This window comes from Acartia tonsa, chromosome 3, assembly GCF_053477335.1.
Source record: "Acartia tonsa isolate MP-2025a chromosome 3, ASM5347733v1, whole genome shotgun sequence".
NCBI lineage: Eukaryota > Metazoa > Arthropoda > Copepoda > Calanoida > Acartiidae > Acartia > Acartia tonsa.
Genome location: NC_137262.1, coordinates 14,150,540 through 14,174,626, shown reverse-complemented (window position 1 = coordinate 14,174,626; position 24,087 = coordinate 14,150,540). Strand labels below are relative to the sequence as shown.

Genomic DNA, 24,087 nt, shown 5'->3' with positions numbered 1-24,087 from the left:
ACAGAGAAACAATTTTTAACAATGCATGCCGAGCGACTGAATGACAATGAACAACTAAAGGCATCTTGAAGTCAGCTGTTGTACAACTCGTACACTCTAGAACTACGCGGCATACAACAGGGTGGCCGAAAAATAAATAACAATCCCCAGAATAATAATATATTAACTCTGTCAACAATAAATTTTAATATTTAACCATGATTTGGTTAAAAAGCATAAAAAATTATTTATATTAATATAAATAAAGTAAATTAATACAACTTATAAAATAGCCTAAAACCATTCCCAACTTTAGTTTCAATTAAAAAAAACATCCGTAAAGTGGATGGCGAGATCTTGGTGTAAAACAAAAAACCTTACCTCTTCATTCCATAGGATACAGCTTATAAAATTGATTATAGAAGATTATAAAGAGTAGAAGGTGTATTACTGTTCGTCCGTTAAGATCTCCGCCAAGTAATAAACCTACTAACTTCTCTATTTTAGGGAAGCTTAAAAAAAACAATAAAAAAGTTTTTACTGTGAAGGTAGAAAATCATAATTTGTTGAAACAAAATGCTTGTTTTAAAGAGGAATTTTTTTTCTGGCATCACATAAATCAACTAGTGACTTCACTCCAAGCATTTCGTGGCTTAGCTCCCGATAGAATGGGGGGGGGGGGGGGCAATGGTATCCCAACCACATTAATATATAGTTATGGAAAAGAAACATTCTAAAAGCCGTTAGCAAGATACTACAGGACATAAACGCACATCTTAATTTTGATATAATAGGATTTACCTTAAACATAACCATCAAATTACATATTTCTCACTGAAGTAAATGACAAAAGTAAACAGCATGCATATTGTAGTATACACGCGTATGTGTCTTCAGATAACTGTTAGCTTGCTGAGCTCTAAAAATACACAGACTATAGAGAAAAATATTCTTTGAAAGTCATTTGGCCAGATTTTAAATCCCCATTTTTAAAAGCGAAGCTTTTCTATAATTAGCGTCGGTCCGTCCGTACGTCCGTCACGGATAGCTTTTTTCGTTAATTTAGACATGTTAGAATTGTCCTATCGATCTTAAATTTTGCATGGTGATTCCTTTAGTAGTTAGGTACGATTTAGAAAGCGTAGCAACTCTATAATCATTACAAAAATGTCCGTACGTCCATTTTAAACATGTTGATTTTTTTACTTTTTTAAATAGCTTTTTTCGTTAATTTAGGCATGTTAGAATTGTCCTATCGATTTCAAATTTTGCATGGTGATTCCTGTAATAGTTAGGTACGAGTTAGAAAGCGTAGCATATCTATAATCATTACCAGAATGTCCGTACGTCCATTTTAAACATGTTGATTTTTTACATTTTCAACAACTTTGTATGTGACCTAATTATCCGATTGGTCTGATTTTTGGTATACTGATTCCTGGGACAACAAAGTACAATATTATAAGCGAAGCAACTATATAATCAAGTCCTAAAAATGTAAGTATGTCCATAATCATTATCCCGTATCAAGCAGTCTTTCAACAAATTTACTTAGAATTTTGCCTTGACTCTTATACATTCGCATTCTGATTATTCAGTTCTGACATTATACAAGTGTTAATGTCCGTTTGTCCTACCGTTTCAGAGCTTCGCTTTTATGGATGTTGTCATCCTTGTTTGGATGCATTTAGAAGAAAATAAGCAGCAGAAATCCCAAATTCTATCCAATAATATAAAGTATTTAGTAAGTTTTTTTTTGTCTGAAGCTAAAGATCTCTGAAATTGCAGATTTATAAATGTCTTGGGGTGGTGTGGCTACAAGCCTGACACTCTCCGCCCTCCCCCCTTAGAGCCTAGGGGCGTAACAAATAGTTTAGAATGTATGTTTGAGTCGGTCAGGATTTAGGCTATTTGTAGGAAGGGGAACCCTTCTCCCCTTTGAACATATGGCGCCGAAAAGAAATGACAATATTATACAAAAAAAATGTCATACCCATGCCCACTTAAAGCAGGAGGTTCAATGCTAAGCCCCTATGGACTATAGGATTATTTGGCTCAGGCTATTTTTACACTTTTAAAGAGCTAAGCCAAGTTAAGTTGAAAGCCAATTTAATAATTAAATAACTGGTGTGAATTCATTTCCGCTCATGTTTCACATCAAATTATCAAAATCGTGTATTATTAAAAAAAAACTTTCATTTGCTTGACTCTTAAAAGCTTTTATCCTTTAATTGCAATTTAAATTGTTTGTTTAAGCGAATGTAAACAGTATGTGATACTATGCGGAAGTGAATTCACACTTACAATAATGTAATAATCCTATAAAACTAAGACATACATAATTACATTCTTACATTAAGATATTTTTTTTTTTGAAATATAAGAAATTTTCTACGTGGTGGGGGGGGGGTGGGGTTACACCATTACAAAGCTTCCATGAAAATCAAACACTAGATACACTTACAAATTTACTTTGGTATGATTATGAAGACTAATATATCTACACATTCGAGTGTGTTCAGTTCATATGTGACAAGTATTACACAAACATAAATGATAAAACCAATGAAAACATACTGCCTTAGACCCCCTTCCCTTCCCAGCAAACAATCTTCTCCCCTTTCATGACTTTAAAGAGAAACTAGAAACCTACACACACACACACACACACACACACACACACACACACACACACACACACACACACACACACACACACAGGCCACTAGAGGGCATACCGGCATGAGATATACCACCCCCCCCCCCCTCCATCACCCGCTTTCATGCATTCTTTCCCAACCAATGGCATAGGCAAAATTATTTTTTGGTGAGAAGGGGAAAGAGGAAGATGAACTTTACTTTCAGTCTGTCTATGATCATCTGATCTTATTGTTATAATAAACTTATAATAAAGCAGTTAGAAAATAAATCCTAATAAAAACATTTAATAAAGAGCTTACAAAAAGTAGTTTAAACAAGGACAATAACGCTCATACGTAGAACAGTAACAGTACTGAACTTCAAGCATTTTTAATGACAAATAAATAGTATTTGGCAATTATCTCATTTTTGTATTGATTTTCAGCAAAATTTATCTTTATTTTTACATGATTATGATGCATTGAAGCATGTATGGACTGTCATACTTTAATTGGATCATGTTACTTGTAGGTTTAGCGCTAAACCTACAAGTAACATGTTTAACTTTGCTTAACCTACAAGTAACATGTTAAAGGGAGATAAAAAAAGGAGATAGGCAGAAAATGTTAGTTAGGTATATTTTTATTGAAAATAAGCTTTTTTGTCATTTCTAAAGAACTTCAAAACCCCAAACAACTTCCTTTATCTTAAACCAAATTAAACCAGGAAAAATCCTCCCACTCTTTTTCTCGCTACAGGGAGGGATCGCTATTTACAATTTGTGCAACCAGATTGCTATTCAATATTATATTTTATAATTATATTAGTATCTCAATAAGGAATGGAAAGGGGATATTGCTTAACCTACAAGTAACATATGATCCCTTTAATTATAGTGTAGCTGTGCTAAAAAAAGAAAACATTATGTGTGAAATTGTAAAAGTCTAACACAATAATATAAAATTAATATCACAACAATAATGTAATTCTCTACTGTACAAACTATTTAAATTTTTCACTTCCTTAATTGTAAGAAATCTAGTGAATTCATATAACTGACATATTACACATATTATGTTATGTATATATATTAGCTAAGTTAGTAACAAGCTATATAGAGCTGAGTCAAAGTGTAACTGAGAGGGTTTCTGAATCTATAAAAGTGCTCATCATTACACAGTGATCTAAAAAAGCCATTTATAGTGCAAAAAGTATCTAGGTCAAATTATTTTTAATAGTAACTGAAGATACAGCACAATTATTTATATCTAAATTTTTTTTTTTTTTGGGGGGGGGGGGAAATTCAATGTTTCAATAAATTGAATCATGCTTGAATAAAAATCTTCGAAAAAATGACATTGTTAATTTTCATAAAAATCTATTAATCTTCGTTATATTGAACAAGAGGCAAAAATTGTGTTATTCTAAAATAAGAAAAGAAAAATTAAATAATAAAATAAATTTCAGAAGCGACATTTCATAGTCGCATATTTTTAAACAACAATGCAACCAAAACCATATACAAGAAAATGAAAAGAAGGTAATAAAATAAATGTCATATTGTAGACCGACGGACAAAACAACGTATAGATTAGATGCGCACATTTCATAAGAAACATTAACAAAAAATTTCAACTTTATATCTTTAACAAAAGCTGAGAAAATAACGGTTTCACTTAGCCTTACAGATAGACGGGCGGACAAATTGAGTAAGAGTAGCTTTGCTTTCCAAAGAAGGAAATGATTGTAATAAAGTATTATCTATCAGCCAAAAGTTTATTTAATCCATCTTTTTTAGTAACGTAGCTACTCTTTAAGCATAGTCTGTGCATGGTTTCATAAGGGAAACTTGATTCAATTATGATTTATCTAAAGCTCAGATAATTTCCAAAACAAATTATACTACTTATGCATGTTTTCATCCCTGTTTTTTTTGTAGGATCTTCAAGCGTATGGTGTATTCAGCTGTTACTGTAATTTTCATCTATCTGTTCTATGCTGTTATTCTTTCAGGTAATTCATATTTATAATGAATATGACAATTGACGATAATTTAATGAAGATTAGGTCATTGGTGAAAAAGTTAGGACACTGTTACTTTCTACAACCTAATCAATATTAATTTTACCCCAAAAGCTTTTAAGCTAACCTGACGATTGGCAGAACTTAAATTTAAAACTTTGGAGGGCTAAGCGAAATATACACCTAATTTTTATCCGCAACTTCCCTCCCCCCTCAACTACCCTTCCGGGAAAAAAAATTATTTTAGGGAGCTTAACAATATTATGCTCTTTTAATGGACTAAAATGTCGTTAGCTTGTTAATTCTGTTCTACTTATAAACATAAATATTCTTGTTGAATTTAAATTTAAAAATCTTTGAGAATTGCATAAAGATTTAAAGAAACAGAAAAGTGGGAAAAAGATGAAATTAATAGACCAAAATATTCGAAAATCAATTTCATAAAATATTACAAACTAGAAATGAGAAAAGCATAGTCTTAGACTAAGGGTAACAAACACTCATAGAGATGCCCAAAAATATTAAGAATATAATATTTTCTAGATGAAGAGGAGAAAATTAGTGATAACTTGATAAAATCTGAACAATTTAATGAACCAGACTTTATTGATTCTGTGCATAATGATGAGGATATTAAAGCACACAAACCCAAGGAACAACCAGCAACACCTGCCAAACAAGTCACAAAGGAAGCAGAACATAAAAAGAGTGTTCCTAACAGAGGTGCCAGTCCTAAAAGTGTTAAAAATGACGAGGAAAAAATCTTGAAAAAGATGGAGCAATCTATGTTGAAAAATGATAATTTTGCAACAATAGAAAACGTGCCAAAACCTAAAGATATCATCAAAGATTTTAAAGGCCCTGTAAGGTAATCAATTTTAATCTTAAGTAAACTATATAATGGGGATGTGTAGAATGACCCTTCGAGCAAGATGGAAGAGGGAGGGGGGGAGGTTTGAGGAAGAAAGGGCTGCTAATAAAACAATGAACCAGTCAACTATTTCTTATTATGATCATATTTAGCCATACTCCTCCTATCAGATTAAAATATATCTATTTCTAGGTATAAACCTGCTAAAAATACATCCAGAAATGAAACCAATAACATAAAATTATTAATTCTAGCCAGGTAATGCGAATATTTTAATTCCTTACACATTATTTTTAAAAATTCAAGAGTTTGTGTTAGTAGGTACAAAAAAGATCTCGCTAAAAGCTGGACAGATTTTTTATATTCGCCTAAAACATTTTTTCCTAACAAAGCAGGCAGAAGCTAGAGGTTAATAAACTTTTTTTATATAAAATGTATTATTATATATATATTATCTCTTGATAGTGTTTATGCAAATTCATGTTTTGTAGGAAAAATTCTGGTTATCCTGTGATAAAGCAATTTTTAAATGAAGACAATTTCTTCTTTCACGGAGAACCAAAGCAGGAATCCAATCTTGTGGCCAATCTCTTTAACTGTGTCTTAGGTAAATTATTTAAAAAATATAAATAGCGTTGCTACTCCTAATACCTTATTTTTCATTTTAAAAGAAAATTAACAATTTTGTTTATAGTTTTTCAAGATCAAGGCTGCCTTTTGAAAAAAAAACTTGATGCAGTAGAATCATTCTTATCAAACATGTATCTCTTAAACCATTAAGAATTATAAGCAATTTCAAATATTCAAAGTTTTGCTACTATCGATTCATTTCATCCTTGTTTCATTAAAACAAAAATTGACTTAACAAGATTTAATTGAAACTCTTAGTCTAAATTTTTTTTTAGATCCCAATGTGATAAAACATTTTACATTGGAGATAGTTGGAAAATTTGGAGATACTTCATATTTTAAGGTTAGTTGGATTACACTCTTATTTTATGGAAACTTAACTCTGATTTCTAAGGATTGTTAAATGATATTTAACAACATTTGAGCATTTGTTTAGTAATTTTAAATGGCAAAATAGAATAAAATACATCAATAGATGTAATATTATCCTGGAATAGCAAAATTTCTCTATGATAATATTTATCAAATTTCAAGAAATTTTTGGAGGATGACACTGTTATAGAGTACCTACTGTCTGATCTTGCTCTTAATAAAATTAAAAGAAAATATCTGTATAAAAAGTTTAAATCAGACTTTAAGTTATTTTCTTACCTAGGAGAAGTGTCTGCTAGACAGTGACGTCATATGTACTGACCCACTATCATATGAGAAAAGTTGCAAAAAATACTCAGGACAAGTACTAAGGTATTTAATTCTATTTGTTCATTTTATCTTTTAGTAGCATCCTGCTAATGGGAAAATGTAATTTTCTTCAGCTCCTATTCAAGATAAACGACTAAATTTTTAGTAAAGAATTTTAAGATAAATATGCATCTAATATATATAATGTTTTGTCCGTTTGTCTGTTGTTCACCCTTTAATATTTTTAAAACTTATCTAGTGGATAAACTACTCTACAAGTCTTCATTGTTAACCACAACTGTCTTTCATATTTTTTTTGGTCATTGATTTTCTTTTGAGAAATAAAACATAATATGAGAATTATTGAGTCATATGATTTTGATTGGTTGGTTGAAACTAGCGGAGGCTTAACTTTCCATAGTCTTATCCCTTAAGAATCCTGGGAAAAGTTAATGATGCAGAAGAAATTAAAAAAATTCTAATAGTTACCTACAGAATGTTGATTTTTGTGAATAATCTATAAAGTTTTAGCATTGCCTTGGCTAAATTATTATTTATCAAATTATTATATTTGCATTAATATCTAAAGCTTCAGTAATAAAAATTAATATTTTATTTTCCAGGTCCAGAGATTTTACTTTGGAATTTGTTGAAGATTTATTATTAGACAACAAAGATATGAAGGCAATATTTCTAGGTAGGCTTTAGAATATTAATTTTTACACCTTTCTGAAAAAAGCATTTAGTTTTCGAGTCTACCACTAATTTCAATTATTTTATAATGTTCTCGTCATTTTATGTGTAGGGATAAGATACAAACATAATTTTTTTTTTAAATTAATTAAAAATTCAACATTAAACCCGCATGTGATTGCAATAAATTATTACCTAACCTTAGCTGTAATAGGGCATGTGTTCTACTTTCATATAACTTACTTAATAAATGAAATCTAACTGTTAAATACCTAACCTGGCGTTTTGTTTCGAGTATTACAAAATCTAGTCATGATTGTTCAAAGCCTTTCTACAAATAATGTCAGTGCGTCCGTCCTTAATGGCTAAATTTAAGGCATGTAAGAGTTGAAGGATGTTTTAGGCGTAGAAACTTTATATAAATTCCCAAAATATGTCTTAAACTTATTGATTTTTTTCAAAATATAAGTGGCCAGGCCGATTACCATTATATGTTTAGGCTCCATGTAATAAGCGAATCATCTCTTTTATAGAGTCTGAAAACGGTAGTACGTCGCTATCAAATACCCTCCAAAGTGCAGTCACTCTATGTTTACCAATACGCTTTGTCTACCTGATGTGTTGAGCTTCGTTTTCATGGATGTTGTAATCCTTGTTTTTATTCCCCAAAAAAGATTATATCCCTAGTTCGAGACCCGCGAGGAACCATAAGAAAAAAGAATCCAGTTGATATTAAGCCTATCTGTGAAAGACTTCAATCAGATATAAAATTAGCTATTAAACTACAAAGGTTAGATCTTTTTTTGAAAGTTTTCTTCGTGAATAGTTTTTAAATAAATTATGGTTGGAATCCGAATCCGCCCAATTTTGGAATCCGAATCCGGAATCCGTTTTTTAATAGCGGATTCGGATTCTTAATTGGTAGGCTAAAATTAGCGTCTTGAGTTTTTTCTTTCAACTCCCCCTTTTGGAAGGCAAAGATTATCATCATTATACATAATATCTTTCAAAATCTGGTTCGATTCTCGGAATTGAATCATAGAGAACACCAAGAACATTAATTTTTAGGACCTATGTAGAACTTAAATTTCTTTTAACCCTTTAAAATATTGCTAGAATCCGGAATCCGCCAAAAATAAGAATCCGCCATTTTTTGGACGGATTCTTGTAAAAATCCAAATCCAGTCCAAACATATTTTTATTTAGTATACCTACCTAATGAAATATCGAATATTGTCAAGTTTGCATAGGGTTAATTATCATAACTTGTATGTTCATTAATTTTCAAAACTACTAGATTGAGCATTAAAAATTTCTTTGTTTTTGTTTAGTGAGTTGAAAGGACAGTTTGCTCTAGCAAGATATGAAGATATTGCGAGGGAACCAAAAAATGAAACATTCAAACTTTTCAAAAATTTAAATCTTGAATACATCTTGGATGAAGACAAGGAAAATTTGAAGAAAACCGAAGATAATGAGTAAGTGTGCTAGTTTCAGGGATCTAGAGGGATAAGACTGTGGCCTATTAATTCATGTACATCCCCAATGATGATACACAAAATTATCCCTCCTGTAGATTACTATGGTTGAAACATTTGGACATTCAAACTAATAGTCTAACCAATCAAAATTCATTTAAAGTCCCCATAGTTGTTAAGCCAACATATTAGGAAAAGATATTATAAAACTTTGGGGACTAGTGTAATAAACGGCCCAAAGTTCCCTCCCTCCCTAGCTATTTTTCTGTTTAATAAATATTTTATAGGCGTATTTTTTCTATGATTATGGACAGTTAGATTTTAGATATAATAGCATGGTCAAATCGCTGTGAAAAGCAATAAATGACCATACGTCCATTTCAAAGTTTGTATAGGTATATTATGCAGTTTGACAGAATTTTTTGATGGCGAGATTTGAAAAGAGGATTACGTTTGTACGATGACTTCGCATTTATGGATATAATCATCTTTAATAATGCGGACATATTATTGATTGGACCTTACACCAGATTTTTATATTTTCTAAGAGAGAAACTTGCAGCGGGCTAAAATAACGATACCCCCATAACGTCCTACTGGATGAAATAACTGACCAATTAACAAGTTCCATGTCAGAAACCTAATTGACGACAATTTTACCGTCATAATATCCACGTATACATCCATTTAGTTAATTTAAAATTTTAATTACATACTTTGAAAAACTTATTTTTATTGTGCTACAGGACAACTGAAGATGTGTGGCATTCCACTAAGAATTCATTAACTCTTGTCAACAAATGGAAACAAGCACTAAATATCAAACAGATCAAGCTCATTGAAACACAGGTATTGCTTATATAAATTGAAACTTCTAAAACTAAACTTAGAGAATGAATAGTCCTCTTACTAAGGGTATTACTAACGACATATTGTTCTATTCTATTTTTAGTGCTTAGAAGCCCTAACAAGCCTAGAATACCCTCTCCTTGGAATACCATTATCAGAACAATAATCTATTATTATTATATGTATATACTGCTTATTAAGTTTAAAATAAAGTTTTCAATATTAATTGTTCTTAATTTTGAAACTAAACACAACCATCCAAAATTGTTTAAATAACATAATGCAATGCTATTAGGGAAAAAATAATCTTTGTTTTAAGCAGGGATCCGGATCCTCAAAATTTGGTCAGTGCGGATCCGGTTCCGGATCCTTGACAATAAAAATAAAATCACCAAATTTTTCAAAAATTTTATTCTTTAATTCTAAGTCAAAAATACTTTTAATTTTCAAGTCTGAACCTAAACCTTAAAGAATAAAGGTACTAAGAAAGAGAGGGAATGTCTGATTGAGCCAATAGGAGAATCGCATCGGAATTTACATTGGATCTCATTGGTTGAAATTATGTACACATTTTCCTACGAAGGCATGTTTTTTTTCATTTCATACATACATAAAAGTCAGCTGTTAACAGTATATTTTCTTAGTAGAAAGCTTTGCGGAATCAGAATTAATTGCCCAAAAATTTCGTTTACAATTTGAAAGCTTGAAACAAAGTTGGATTCTTAAAAAAAAAGTTAGGCTGGCAACTCGCTGGTGAGGCAAAATTATTTTTGTGAAAAATCCTCCAAAATCGAATAAAAAAATTTACAAAAATGAAATAAAATCTTAAGAGGGTTATTAACATATGATTTTGTTTAATTTTTGTAGATTTTTAATGTGCTTTTGGATGATTTTTCACAAAAATAATTTTGCCTCACTATCGAATAGCGAGTCTATCATTTTTTAAGAATCCACATCAGCTTGAGTCGAAAGTAAACAATACTTTTGTCTGCTAGGAATGTTCTCTCTTAGATTTGACGAAAAAAGGGTTCAGAATATTCTTCTACTCTTCTATTTCTATTCCTTAAAGATTGGCTCTCATCAAGAGAATGTCTGAGATTTTATATAAATTTAGGTAGATTTTTCCATTTTATCCGCATTTTTTTGAGTCCAAGGATCCGGATCCGAAACCCTGGTTTTAAGTAATATATGGATGTTTTAATAAGGGAATATTAAAATATCAGCTTATCATTTCAATCTAGGCCCTGTAAACCATGAAATCACACACATACCGTTTTCACCTTCATTTACACATTGTTATCTTAAATAAAATCATCTGAAAATATTTAAATCAAATATTGACCGCTTTTAAACAATATTTTTTTAACGTGTTACATTTTAGTAACAATAGATATTTTTATTACAATGTTCTGCAAATTAGAACTCTACAAATAGGACTAAAAATAATAATTCTGAAAATTTTAATATTTTATATTAATATTTAAGACAAAAACCTTTGTAAAAGAGAACAACACAAATTAATTATCTTCACAGTATCATATTAAGACTTAAAAAATTCGGGTATTAAATGACAAACATAGTTATAAATATTATATATTGTATCAATCCTCAGATGTTTTAACAAGATCAATACATCTACAAAATAAATACAATGAAAATAAAGGCTGTTATGAGCACAAGATGGTCTGGCCGTCAACAAACCTATCCAACAATTAATAGCGGGCATCTAATAAAACCAGGAACATCCACATTACAGAGCGGCGGCACCAGAGATAATCTCAATAAGCTCTCCAGTAATGACGGCCTGTCTAGTTCTGTTGAAGGTGATGGTGAGTTTGTCAATCATTTCACCGGCGTTCTTGCTGGAGTTGTCCATGGCAGTCATTCTGGAGCTCTGCTCGCTGCAAGCTCCCTCCTAAATTATAAAAAATAGTTCAGCATTTTTATACTTGATGAATTAACACTAGATTTATAAATGACCAGTCACATTTTATTTTTACCACAAATGAAAGAATGGAAAGATATATCTAACTCTTATTTACTGAACAACTAATGGGTTGGTTTAACCTTTGAATTCCATAAAATCAAGCGTACAAGGACATATAGACCAATGAAAAAGTATTTAGATTATTGTTAGGCTCCATTCAATAATAGACACTTGGCAAACACAGGCCATAGTTAGGTTACAATGAGTAAGCTACGATTGGGAGTGCTATGCTGAAATATACATCAGTGCGGGAATATCATATCAAAGTACTATACTATTATATATAGCTAACACAACAACAGGTTCCTACACCTGGATTCTTCCTATTTTTCTTCAGTCAGATTTGAAAACCAAATATAATTTTAGAATTAGGGATGGCAATCCGTCTAATTTTTGGACCGGATTCGGATTCTTACAAGAATCCGTCCAAAAATAAAACGAATTATTCGCGGATTCCGGATTCTTATCTTTTGTACGGATTCCGGATTAAAGCAATATTTTAAAAGGCTTAGGGTAAAGCGGGGCGAACTCGGTGTTTTTTTCGGTTTTTTGAACCTGCAAATCGTAAAAATTATTTTTTTTAAATGTGACCAAGACCAGTAGAAAGATCTCGGAAAAGTCGATCAGGTCCTAAAAGGACGTAAACCTAGGACTTTGGGAAGTTTGTCAAAATTGATCTCTAAAACGGCACCGACTTCGCCCCGCCTTGAGGCGAAGTCGGTAGGGCATTTTCAAGCTTCGAAAAATCGATGACGTATTGATTTTATTACAGCATGCCCAAAAGGTAAAAGTTGCTAAATGTAATAAAGAGTATGCACAAAAAATTTTATTAAGATAGGTCATTTTTTTCTACCAACAAAAATAATTTTTCCGAAGTACGCGAAATTTGACTTTTTTTTCGGAAATTTTTTTGATAAAAAACATAAAAATACTACTAAAAAAAATAACTTTTTATGACTTTAAAGGCCTGATCCTTAAAATTCAGGCAATTTAGAATAGATTTGGCCAAAAAAAAATTAGTTCTATTTTCAAAATTTCCTAAAAAATCAAGTTGAAAAAAAGAGAAAAGTTTGGCAAAATCTGTGGTCGATTTTCCAGCTTCAAAAAACTTATGACATATTGATTTAATTACAGCATGCCCTAAAGGTTAAAGTTGCTAAATGTAATAAAGAGCAAGTACGAGAAATTTGACTTTTTTTCTCGAAAATTTCACTTTTTTATATAAAATTGAAAAAGTTAGTATAAAAAGTGAAAAAACCGAATTCGCCCCGCTTCACTTTTAGTCGATTTAAGAAAAAACTATACAAGCTTTTTTAAAGTTTTAAACGGAAATGGATAGCCTATTAGATTCTTAATAAGTCCCCTGAAGACGTCTAAGCTCTAGCTCTTACCAGTTTTTGTCCAACTTGCCGTTTTTCCGACCGAAGCAAAAAAATCGAAAAAAAAATATTTTGTCGTCCGACTTTAAGACCCAATAAGTACCCTAAAAATTCATCTCACAAAAATTTCATTTAATACTTTTTTGTAGGCAATTTAATAAGGAACAAATTTGATTTTATGTTTTTTTCTGTCAGTCGGATTAGAACATGGAGAAAAATGTCATTTAATGAAGGTGGTCAAAAAAATACTGACTTCACCTCAAAACCGAGATCGCCCCGCTTTACCCTATAAAAAATAAATCAAGGAATCAAATGGGAAGAATGTAATGCTGCGTTTTTTCATATTTTCTGATCTCTCCATTTGGTGGTGTAGGTGGGGAGAGATGGGGGTGTGGTGATCTTTGCCATCAAAGAGGGGGGATTGAAAGAAATAACTCAAGACGCTAATTTTACCCTAACAATAAAGAATCCGAATCCGCTATAAAAAACAGATTCGGATTCTGGAAACCAAAATTGGCCAAAAATTGGGTGGGTACTGGATTCGGATTGCCAACCCTATTTAGAATAGGAACTATCTATCTCTGATCATATATTTACAAACCTTCATGGCGTAGTAGATGAGGGAGGCCAAGCTGTACTCCATGTAGGACTGGACAACATCGGCATCCAGAGAATCGTACACGCTGATCTTGGTGGCGTTGTTCACGGTGTCCTGGGAGAAGATGGGGATGGTGGAGGTAGTGTAGGAAACAACGGAGTTGTACCTATATAGAAATGTACATTAAATGACTTAATATGCTAGGTAATCATTTCATTTTTCATTAAGAAACTAAATCTTTTTTTTTTAACAAAATGGGTGTATAAAGGGACATGAACTTTTAGAGTAATTTTGAAATTTTTACACAATCAGTTATATGAATTTATGTACTTAATGTCTTTTTCTCTAAGAATTGGGCAGTTTAAAGAAATAAATCAAAACGTACTTGTTGTACAGGATCTTTCCAGAATCGAACTCATAGCCGCTGCTAAGGATGGCATTGGCAACCTAAAATTAAAAAGATTAGCATATGTTACTGAAGTCTATTTTGGATTAAGAATGTTAAGTTGTTAACAATTTAATATTGCTTGCAATACTGGATTGTAGTTTTATTTTGGAGAAGTTAAGAATTTTAATTGTTTTTTTTTATGTTTCTTAAAATGTTGATAGTAAGCTGCTTTTACAATATTTCAAGTTTAGATATTTCTTAAAATTCAGTTAACTTCTTTATAATAGATATCAACCCTTTAAAAATATTGTTACGTTAATATAATACATCTATCTTTTTACCTTGGAGGCATCTCCAAACTGAGGAGGCAGACGGCCAATCTCAGATCCAACCAACAGGATTTGGTCCTAAAAATAGAAAGTACACATTTAAGTTTTAAGGTTTAATATACAAGTACAAGATAAAACTTTATAAAGACAAGCAATGTTTTAAGCAGGGTAACACGTCTTGTAATACACCAAAAGTTAAATGTAGATCCCCAATAAATCAGTGTTTACTTATTGCGATCAATCCGAGACTTAAGTAATAGTATGTCAGGTGTTATTCTTTAAATGTTGATAAAAATATGTATTCCCAAAAAATCTTACCCTGTTCCATCTCTGGAAAAATGCTCTAGACTTGTCACCGACGCACAAGATCTTCACATTATCGGGGTTCGCCTTGGTGGCCAGCTCAGCCCTGATCTGCTTGCAGATAGAAGTGTGTACAGCACCGGCCAGACCTCTGTCGCTGGTCATAGCGACATACAGCTCCTTGGGGGCCTCCTTCTCCTCAGGGACAACCTACAAAAGAAAAACATTTGCAACAGAGTAGAATTGCTAGTTTTATTTTCAGTCATAGTAAATAACTTCCATGTTTATTTAAATTCTCTTTAAATATTAACGATAAGGTGTCTCTATGACAAATAATATGGCATATTGAAAATTGTACATTATTTATTTGTTAGGTATATACCTATTGATTTCAGATCATTGAAAACGAAGTAGCGGGTTTCGTCATATTTTCACAATAGATTTAATAGGTTACATTAGGTTAAGTAAATGTTAAAGATTGGCCCACATTTTAGGAAAATGTCCCCGCAGTTAGAGCCTCCCGCTACTTCGTTTCTTTCCAAGATCCTTAATTTCTATTTTAATGCACTTCTAGTAAAGGGAAGAATAGCTGTATGTCCCGATTAACAAACTAAATCGTAAAAGGCTGGGTCGATTAGGTTCTGTTTTTCACGAAATATAAACATTAGCATACTATGATTTGAAACTATCTTTTACCGCATTTGGAACACATACCCCACAGTGGCCCTAGCGTATCTTTTGCTTAAAAATCGTGACCTCATCAGTTGAAAACATCATAACTTTTTTATTTTTAGGAGTTATGACTTAATTTTTACCATTTTAGAAACGGGATAACATGTATTTTAATTAGAAAGTCTGAAAAAAATAATTTATTTTATAAATTCTACTGTTAATTTAGCAAAATATGCCAAATTTAGACTAAAAATCGTACTTTTTTACTCAAATCACATTACAGAAGTTCTGACAAATTTGCTTAAACATGGTGTAACAGCTTTATCTTTTGAGTTAGATGATAGTTTTAAATATAATAAAAGTTTTTTATATAATATATTATCTACAAGTTTTGGAATTTTTTGGATAGGCCTCCAGGTTCAGATCCTGCAGGCTTCCAGATCGACTCTCTGGACAGGTATAAAAAAAAAAAATTAATGAAAAAATTCTTTTACAAAATATTATACTATAGGGTGTTTCTCAGAAACGACTTGAGATAAATGGAGCAAACCTTGGGATAACACTTTTGTAGGCCTATATTTAATTTTAGAATTATCATTGACCACCCACCCCCAAACCCCTAATTTAGGGGAGGGGGCAGGGGGATTATACTATAGGGTGTTTCTAAGAAACGACTTGAGATAAATGGAGCAAACCTTAGGATAAAACTTTTGTAGGCCTATATTTGATTTTAGAATTATTGCTGACCACCCACCCACCCCCAAACCCCTAATTAAGGGGGGGGGGGCGGGTGGATCATACTATTGGGTGTTTCTCAGAAACGACTTGAGATAAATGGAGCAAACCTTAGGATAAAACTTTTGTAGGCCTATATTTGATTTTAGAACTTTTGTTGACCACCCACCCACCCCCAAACCCCTAATTTAGGGGGAGGCGGGTGGATCATACTATAGGGTTTTTCTTAGAAACGACTTGAGATAAATAGAGCAAACCTTAGGATAAAACTTTTGTAGGCAATATTTGATTTTAGAATTATCGCTGACCACCCACCCACCCCCAAACCCCTAATTTAGGGGGGTGGGCAGGTGGATTTTACTATAGGGTGTTTCTCAGTAACCACTTGAGATAAATGGAGCAAACCTTAGGATAACACTTTTGTAGGCTTATAGTTATTTTCAGAATTATCGTTGACTACTTACCCACCCCCAATCCCCCTTAACTGAGGGGAGCTGTGAGGCTGGTTTAATACTTAAATAAATATTGCTCACCCCCCACTCACCCCCACCCCCAAACCCTCTTATGGCAAAGGAAAAAGGTGGGAGGCTGGTGTTTAACACTAGTGTGTATAACTTAGAAACCACTTGAGAACCATGGAGCAAACCTTGGATTTAACATTAGTAGGCCTAATACTATTTTATACTAGTGTGTACTACTCATATACCACATCTGATACATGGATCAAACTTTAGTAATAAACTTTTGTAGACCTAAAGTGGCTTTTGAAATATCATTGACCCTCCACCCAACCTCAAAACCCCTTAATCTGAAGGGGAAAGGGTTGGTGGTTAATACTATTCAAACTTTTGTGTTTAAAAAAAAAAAAACACTAGGGATAGAACCCAAAAATTTTAAAATCTGGATTTTTCCTTGATTTTAGATTTGTATTCTACAAGGATGACAACATTCATAAAAGCAAAGCACAGAAATGGTAGGACAAATGGACATCAACCCGTGTATAGTGTCAGAACTGAACAATCAGAATATAAATGTATAAGAGGATAATCAAAATTGTAAGCAAATTTGTTGAAAGACTGCTTGATACAGAATAATGTTTTTGGACATACTTACATTTTTAGGACTTGATTATAGAGTTGCTTTGCGTTTTCCTAGGAATCAGTATACCATAAATTAGGTCAATCAGATGAAGGGGGGGGTTTTTAATGCAACCATCTCGTAATCAGTGAGCAAATGGCACTTAGAATTCGAATTTAGAGCTGAAATTTTGCATGAGTAATCCTTGGTAGGACTATTTTCCCTAAATCGAACAAAAAGTTGGAAAAGTAGCGGCTGGCGGCTAGCAGCTCAGCCGTTTAGCCGTTTTTTGCCTATTTTTAGGGCAAATTCATCATTAATAACGTAGGAATAAACTTTTTGAAACACATTTTTGGTTTTATTCATGTTAAATGATAGCAATAACCATTTCTTAAATTTTTAGTACCAGCTGCTAAACGGCTAGAACCGGCTGAAAACAGCTGGGAGCGGCCAAGAGTATGAAGAGTAGATAGGGCTTGTGATATGTCTCGGGGTAGGTTTTTATGGGTGCTGAGCTCAAAAATGGTACTAAAAATAGTGACGGCCAATCCATATGGCAGCTGGGTAACAGCTGCAGCTCAGCTGCGAGCGGCCAAGAGTAGAATGAGTAGATAGGGCTTGTGACGTGTCTAGGGGTAGGTTTTTATGGGTGCTGAGCTCAAAAATGTTACCAAAAATAGTGGCGGCCCATCCATGTGGCAGCTGGGTAACGGCCGCAGCTCAGCTGGAAGAGGCCAAGAGTAGAATGAGTACATAGGGCATGTGACATGTCCAGGGTTAGGTTTTTATGGGTACTGGGCTCAAAAATGATACCAAAAATAGTGGCAGCCAATCCATATAGCAGTTGAGTAATAGCTGCTGCTCAGCTGCGAGCGGCCAAGAGTAGAATGAGTATTAAGGGCTTATGACGTGTCTAGGGGTAGGTTTTTATGTGTGCTGAGCTTAAAAATGCTACCAAAAATATGGCAGTTTGGTAACGGCCGCAGCTCAGCTGAGAGAGGCCAAGAGTAGAATGAGTAGATAGGGCTTGTGACGTGTCTAGGGGTAGGTTTTTACGGGTGCTGAAGTCAAAAATAGTGGTGGCCAATTCCATATGGCAGCTGGTTAAAAGCTGCAGCTTAGCTGCGAGCAGCCAAGATTGGAATGAGTAGATAAGGCTTATGACGTGTCTAGGGGTAGGTTTTACTGGGTGCTGAGCTCAAAAATGCTACCAAAAATAGTGGCGGCCAATCCATATCAATGGCATCTGAGCAACAGCTGCAGCTCAGATGGGAGCGGCCAAGAGTAAAATGAGTAAATAGGGCTTGTAACGTGTCTAGGGGTAGGTTTTTATGGGTGTTGAGCTCAAAAATCCTAGCAAAAATAGTGGCGGCCAATCCATATGGCAGCTGGTTAACAGCTGCAGCTTAGCTGCAAGCGGCCAAGAGTGGAATAAGTAGATAGGGCTTATGGCGTGTCTAGGGGTAGGTTTTAATGGTTGCTGAGCTCAAAAGTGCTACCAAAAATAGTGGCGGCCAATCCATAGGGCATCTGAGAAACAGCTGCAGCTCAGCTGGGAGCGGCCAAGAGTAGAATAAGTAGATAGGGCTTGTGACGTGTCTAGGGGTAGGTTTTTATGGGTGCTGAGCTCAAAAATGCTAACAAAAACAGTGGTGGCCCATCCATATGGCATCTGAGCAACAGCTGCAGCTCAGCTAGGAGCGGCCAAGAGTAAAATGAATATATAGGGCTAGTGACCAAATATTGAATATTTCAGTATGAATACACTTCTTCAATTGCCATTTTATATTATCAATTATAACACTTTATCAATTTATTGATTTAGTTGATAATCAGCTGAGAACAGTTACCAACAGATAAAAGTAAAAGTTTAAGACATAACTTGTGATGTGTTAAGGGGGTGTAAGTTTTTATAGGTACCAAACTCCCAAAAATAGAAAGACCCATGGGGCAGCAAGGTAACGGCTGCTGCTCAGCTGTAACTGTTACCCAGCTGCCATATGGATGAGTTGCCACTATTATTAGTAGTATTTTTGAGCTCAGCACCCATAAAAACCTACCCCTGGACACATCACAAGCCCTATGTACTCATTCTACTCTCGGCCGCTCCCAGCTGAGCTGCAGCTGTTACCCACCTGCTATATGAATGGGTCACCATTATTTTTGGTAGCATTTTTAAGCTCAGCACTTATAAAAACCTACCCCTAGACACGTCACAAGCCCTATCTACTCATTCTACTCTTGGCCACTCCTAGCTGAGCTGCAGCTGTTGCTCATTTGCCATATATGGATTGGCCACCACTATTTTTAGTAGCATTTTTGAGCTCAGCACCCATAAAAACCTACCCTGAGACACATTACAAGCTCTATCTACTCATTCTACTCTTGGCCTCTCCCAGCTGAGCTGCGGCCGTTATCCAGCTGCAATATGGATGGGCCGCCACTAATTTTGGTAGCATTTTTGAGCTCAGCACCCATGAAAACCTACCCCAAGACATGTCACAAGCCCTATGTACTCATTTTACTCTTGGCCGCTCGCAGCTGAGCTGCAGCTGTTACCCAGCTGCCATATGGATGGGTCGCCACTATTTTTGGTAGTATTTTTGAGCTCAGCACCCATTAAAACCTACCCCTAGACATGTCACATGCCCTATCTACTCATTCTTTTCATGGCCTCTCCCGTCTGAGCTGCGGCCGTTACCCAGCTGCCATATGGATGGGGAGCCACTATTTTTGGTAGCATTTTTGAGCTCAACACCCATAAAAACCTACCCCTAGACACGTCACAAGCCCTAACTACTCGTTCTACTCTTGACCGCTCGCAGCTGAGCAGCAGCTGTTACCCAGCTGCCATATGGATTGGCCGTCACTATTTTTAATAGTATTTTTGAGCTTAGCACCCATAAAAACCTACCCCTAGACACGTCACAAGCCCTATCTACTCATTCTACTCTTGGCCGCTCGCAGCTGAGCAGCAGCTGTTACCCAGCTGCCATATGGATTGGCCGTCACTATTTTTAATAGTATTTTTGAGCTCAGCACCCATAAAAACCTACCCCTAGACATGTCACAAGCTCTATCTACTTTTCATACTCTTGGTCGCTCCCAGCCGTTTTCAGCCGGTTCTAGCCGTTTAGCAGCTGGTACTAGAAATTTAAAAAATAGTTATTGCTATCATTTAACATGAATAAAACCAAAAATATGTTTCAAAAAGTTGATTCCTACGTAATTAATGATGAATTTGCCCTAAAAATAGGCAAAAAACGGCTAAACGGCTGAGCTGCCAGCCGCCAGCCGTTACTTTTCCAACTTTTTGTTCAATTTAGGGAAAATATACCTACCAAGGATTACTCATGCAAAATTTCAGCTCGAAATTCGAATTCTAAGTACCATTTGCTCACTGATTACGAGATGGTTGCATTAAAAACCCCCCCCTTATATCACATAAAAAATTGTTAGTAAAATGTAGAAATCAGCATGTTCAAAATGGATGTACGGACATACCAGTAATGCTTATATAGTTTCTACGCTTTCTAAATTGTTCCTCACTACTAAGGGCATCACCATGCAAAGTTTGAAATTGATAGGACAATTCTAACATGCCTAAATTAACAATAAAAAGCTATCCATTCTGGACGGATGGACTGACCCTAAGGAAGGGAAGTTTGTACACTTAAAGGAAATTAAATTCATTACCAAATTTTGGGTGGTATGTGTATGCTTGTTTTTTAGTTATCAACCTAATTCTTTTTGTAAAGTCTCTTATGTTACTGAATGTATTGGTAAAACTTAGAAAATTGAATTTCGGTATTTTCCTTCTAGGGGCTAGTGGAGCAAAAGACCCCTTAAAACACTAAAAATATGAGTTCTGAGCTTCTTTTTCAAGATATCAACCTGATTTTTTAAAAGAAACTTTATCAAAATTACTGAACTAAGTAAGCATTACACATTTTATTTTGGGACTTTCCTTCATCATTGGCCTTTTGGACAAAAAGACCCCATAAAACTGAAAATAGGAGTTCTAAGCTTATACTAAAGATATCAAAGAATAGTTATTTCTCGCATCATAATATAACACCCTTTCCGCGGATATAGAATGTATAATTATGAGATTAAAACTTGTTTTTTTAGCCCTGAGGTGCCGAAGGCACCAGCTAAAATAAGCTGAGAACTCCTATTTTTAGTGTTGGGGACTTTTGCTCCACAAGCCCCTAGAAGGAAAGACCCAAAATAAAATATATGATTGTAACTTAGTTCAGTTATTCTTAGTGGTCATTGGTCAACGATAGTACTAAAATCAAATATAGGACTACTAAAGTGTTATCCCAAGGTTTTTGCTCCATTTATCGCAAGTATTTCTTAGGAGCATCCTATAGTATAATCCAACCGCCCCCCCCCCCTTAATTAGGGGTTTGGGGGTGGGTGGGTGGTGAATGATAATTTTAAAATCAAATATAGGCCTACAAAAGTTTTATCCTAAGGTTTTCTCCATTTATCTCAAGTCGTTTCTGAGAAACACCCAATAGTATGATCCACCCACCCCCCCCCCCCTAAATTAGAGGTTTGGGGGTGGGAGGGTGGTCAGCAATAATTCTAAAATCAAATATAGGCCTACAAAAGTTTTATCCTAAGGTTTGCTCCATTTATCTCAAGTCGTTTCTGAGAAACACCTGCCCCCCCCCCCTAAATTAGGGGTTTGGGGTGGGTGGGTGGTCAGCGATAATTTTTTTTTTTTGGGGGGGGGGTCGAAGATAATTTTAAAAGTAACTTTGGCCCTATAGAAGCTTAAATCCAAAATTAGCTCCCTCTAGCTCTAAGGGTTCTCGAGTAAACCCCCCCCCCCCCCCCCTGCCCAAATGGGAATTATGCACATCCTCCTTTATAGAAAATCTTTGCTTTAATAAACAATTTTTTATTCAATAAAAATTCAATTATAGTACGACATATAATGTTAAGAATACAATAATAATCTCCCGTTTATATAACACTACACTGAGAAATAGCGCAAATCGCGAAAAATCACCATAAAATTGCGGCTAAATTAAAGTATGACTCACACGGGGTGAGAGGGGATGAACTTCCCACGGTTCAAATGTAATAAAATTTTGCACAGTCACGAATAAGCGCATATTCTTGCCGCGTTTTTCTGCGTGTAACGATATCTCTATTTTTAGGCTTATAATAAACGCTCAAAAATACCTTATATTTAATGACTTAAATTGCCCTTAAGAAAAATTAAATATTAATTTTTTTTTATAAAAATCGATAAATGAGGTCATAATTAAACTATTTATGCAAAAAAAATTATTAATTTATCTTAAATAAGAACAAAGATATGATGTTTTTAACACCTACTAAAAGGATTAATTTTGTCGGGATTTGGCCTAAATATCGCGTCGACTAAAGTTGTTTACAAAAGATACACTACACTACGCTGCAGGGCCACTGTGACCCGCCCCCTAAACATCAATTTGCCCCCAATAATAATTGCAGTAGTTTATTTAATGTTCTGAACATGTTTCAGGAAAATAAAAATTAATAATTTATAATGCCTTCAAACTGAACTAAAAATAACTTCAATTAGTGATTAACTGTTATCTGACGTTTAGTTCTCACCTCAGCCTGGTTGTAGAAAGCCTGAGCAGCATTGCCCAGAGGTCTGGCGGCCTTCAAGTCCCTCTCAGCTCTGGCGTACTTAGCAGCTGACACCTGAAATAATAGACATTGTATCAATGACATTAATACGTTTTAAACCAATTCAAAAACCTTCATGATGCAACCCAAGATCTGTTTATAAAGTCTGTCCGACCAACTACCTCCTGACAGAGATAACTAACTTGAAATATCAATAATAAAAAAACCTTCTAATCCATTCAGTTTAAACACATTATTTAGACATTATAGTAATAAAAAAATCACAAAAGATTGAAAAATCTAATTAAGACCACATTTCACTTAGAAAATACATAAAAACAGTCCAATTTTCACAATTTCAAATCCTGAAAACTTACCATCTTCATAGACTGGGTGATCTTCTGGATATTCTTGACGGACTTGAGACGCAAGCCAATAATCTTCAAGTTGGGCATTTTGCTTGGATTTTCAGAAGATCACGGATATAACAAAAATAACAAGGATTTGACTCCTTGGTTTAGCCCGCAGCTGAATATAGAAGGGTGTCTGCAAAGCGATCAGCCTCCCAAGTATAGTAGAGGAGAAATGGCCGAGAATTGGATCAGCTGATTGTGTGTGTGTGTTGTGTACACTTGGCAAAGAAAACATTATCTATAGAAATTACTTTCCCGCATTTATATAATCGTTCTCTGCAAATTTTGTTGCGTACAAACTAATAAATTTTATAGAAAATACTAAAACTAGAATTTTCATAATAAATTAAAAATATAATGATTAAAATTTCAATGATAATTTACAAGAAAGTTAAAAAATGTTGAAAACTTCTTTGGATATTTGGTTGTTCTATATTTTTGTGATCTGTGAAGGAATTCCATAGCAGACATGTCCACTCTTTGCCAAGGAAAATGGAATTTCCGTGTAAGGAATTAATTAATGCAAGAGTTTTATCTTTAAACTGACTAAAACAGATTATTATATGACAATTTTTACTATTTTTATTAATTGTTGCATTGTGTACATAAAAAAGTTAAAGTATTATTACTATTATGACAACTAACATACATAAATCCTGAATTTAGAAGCAATAGCCAAATTTTTCACCAAAATATAAATTTATTCTTTAATAATTATTATTTTATTTT

The 24,087-nt window shown here is 34.0% G+C and overlaps 3 protein-coding genes across 9 annotated transcripts in view; 2 read left to right on the top strand and 1 right to left on the bottom strand.

Annotated features, from left to right (window-relative positions):
• The window catches only part of LOC145313402 (uncharacterized), a 152,686-nt gene that overhangs the window by 111,126 nt on the left and 17,473 nt on the right, over positions 1–24,087 (top strand). The window lies entirely within an intron of this gene.
• Positions 4,091–10,069, top strand: LOC145313403 (carbohydrate sulfotransferase 3-like). The gene is made up of 12 exons (XM_080152778.1): positions 4,091–4,159; positions 4,559–4,632; positions 5,185–5,509; positions 5,705–5,770; positions 6,004–6,119; positions 6,418–6,485; positions 6,798–6,886; positions 7,447–7,520; positions 8,204–8,306; positions 8,848–8,994; positions 9,741–9,843; positions 9,947–10,069. The coding sequence occupies exons 1-12, from the start codon at positions 4,149–4,151 to the stop codon at positions 10,007–10,009; spliced, it is 1,239 nt and encodes a 412-aa protein (XP_080008904.1). The 5' UTR covers positions 4,091–4,148; the 3' UTR covers positions 10,010–10,069.
• On the bottom strand, positions 11,423–23,636 carry ATPsyngamma (ATP synthase, gamma subunit). Its single transcript, XM_080152782.1, has 7 exons — positions 23,323–23,636; positions 22,928–23,020; positions 14,843–15,037; positions 14,537–14,602; positions 14,193–14,254; positions 13,811–13,973; positions 11,423–11,758 (listed from the first exon to the last, which is right to left on the bottom strand). Exons 1-7 carry the CDS (start codon positions 23,398–23,400, stop codon positions 11,594–11,596), a joined length of 822 nt encoding a protein of 273 aa, XP_080008908.1. The 5' UTR covers positions 23,401–23,636; the 3' UTR covers positions 11,423–11,593.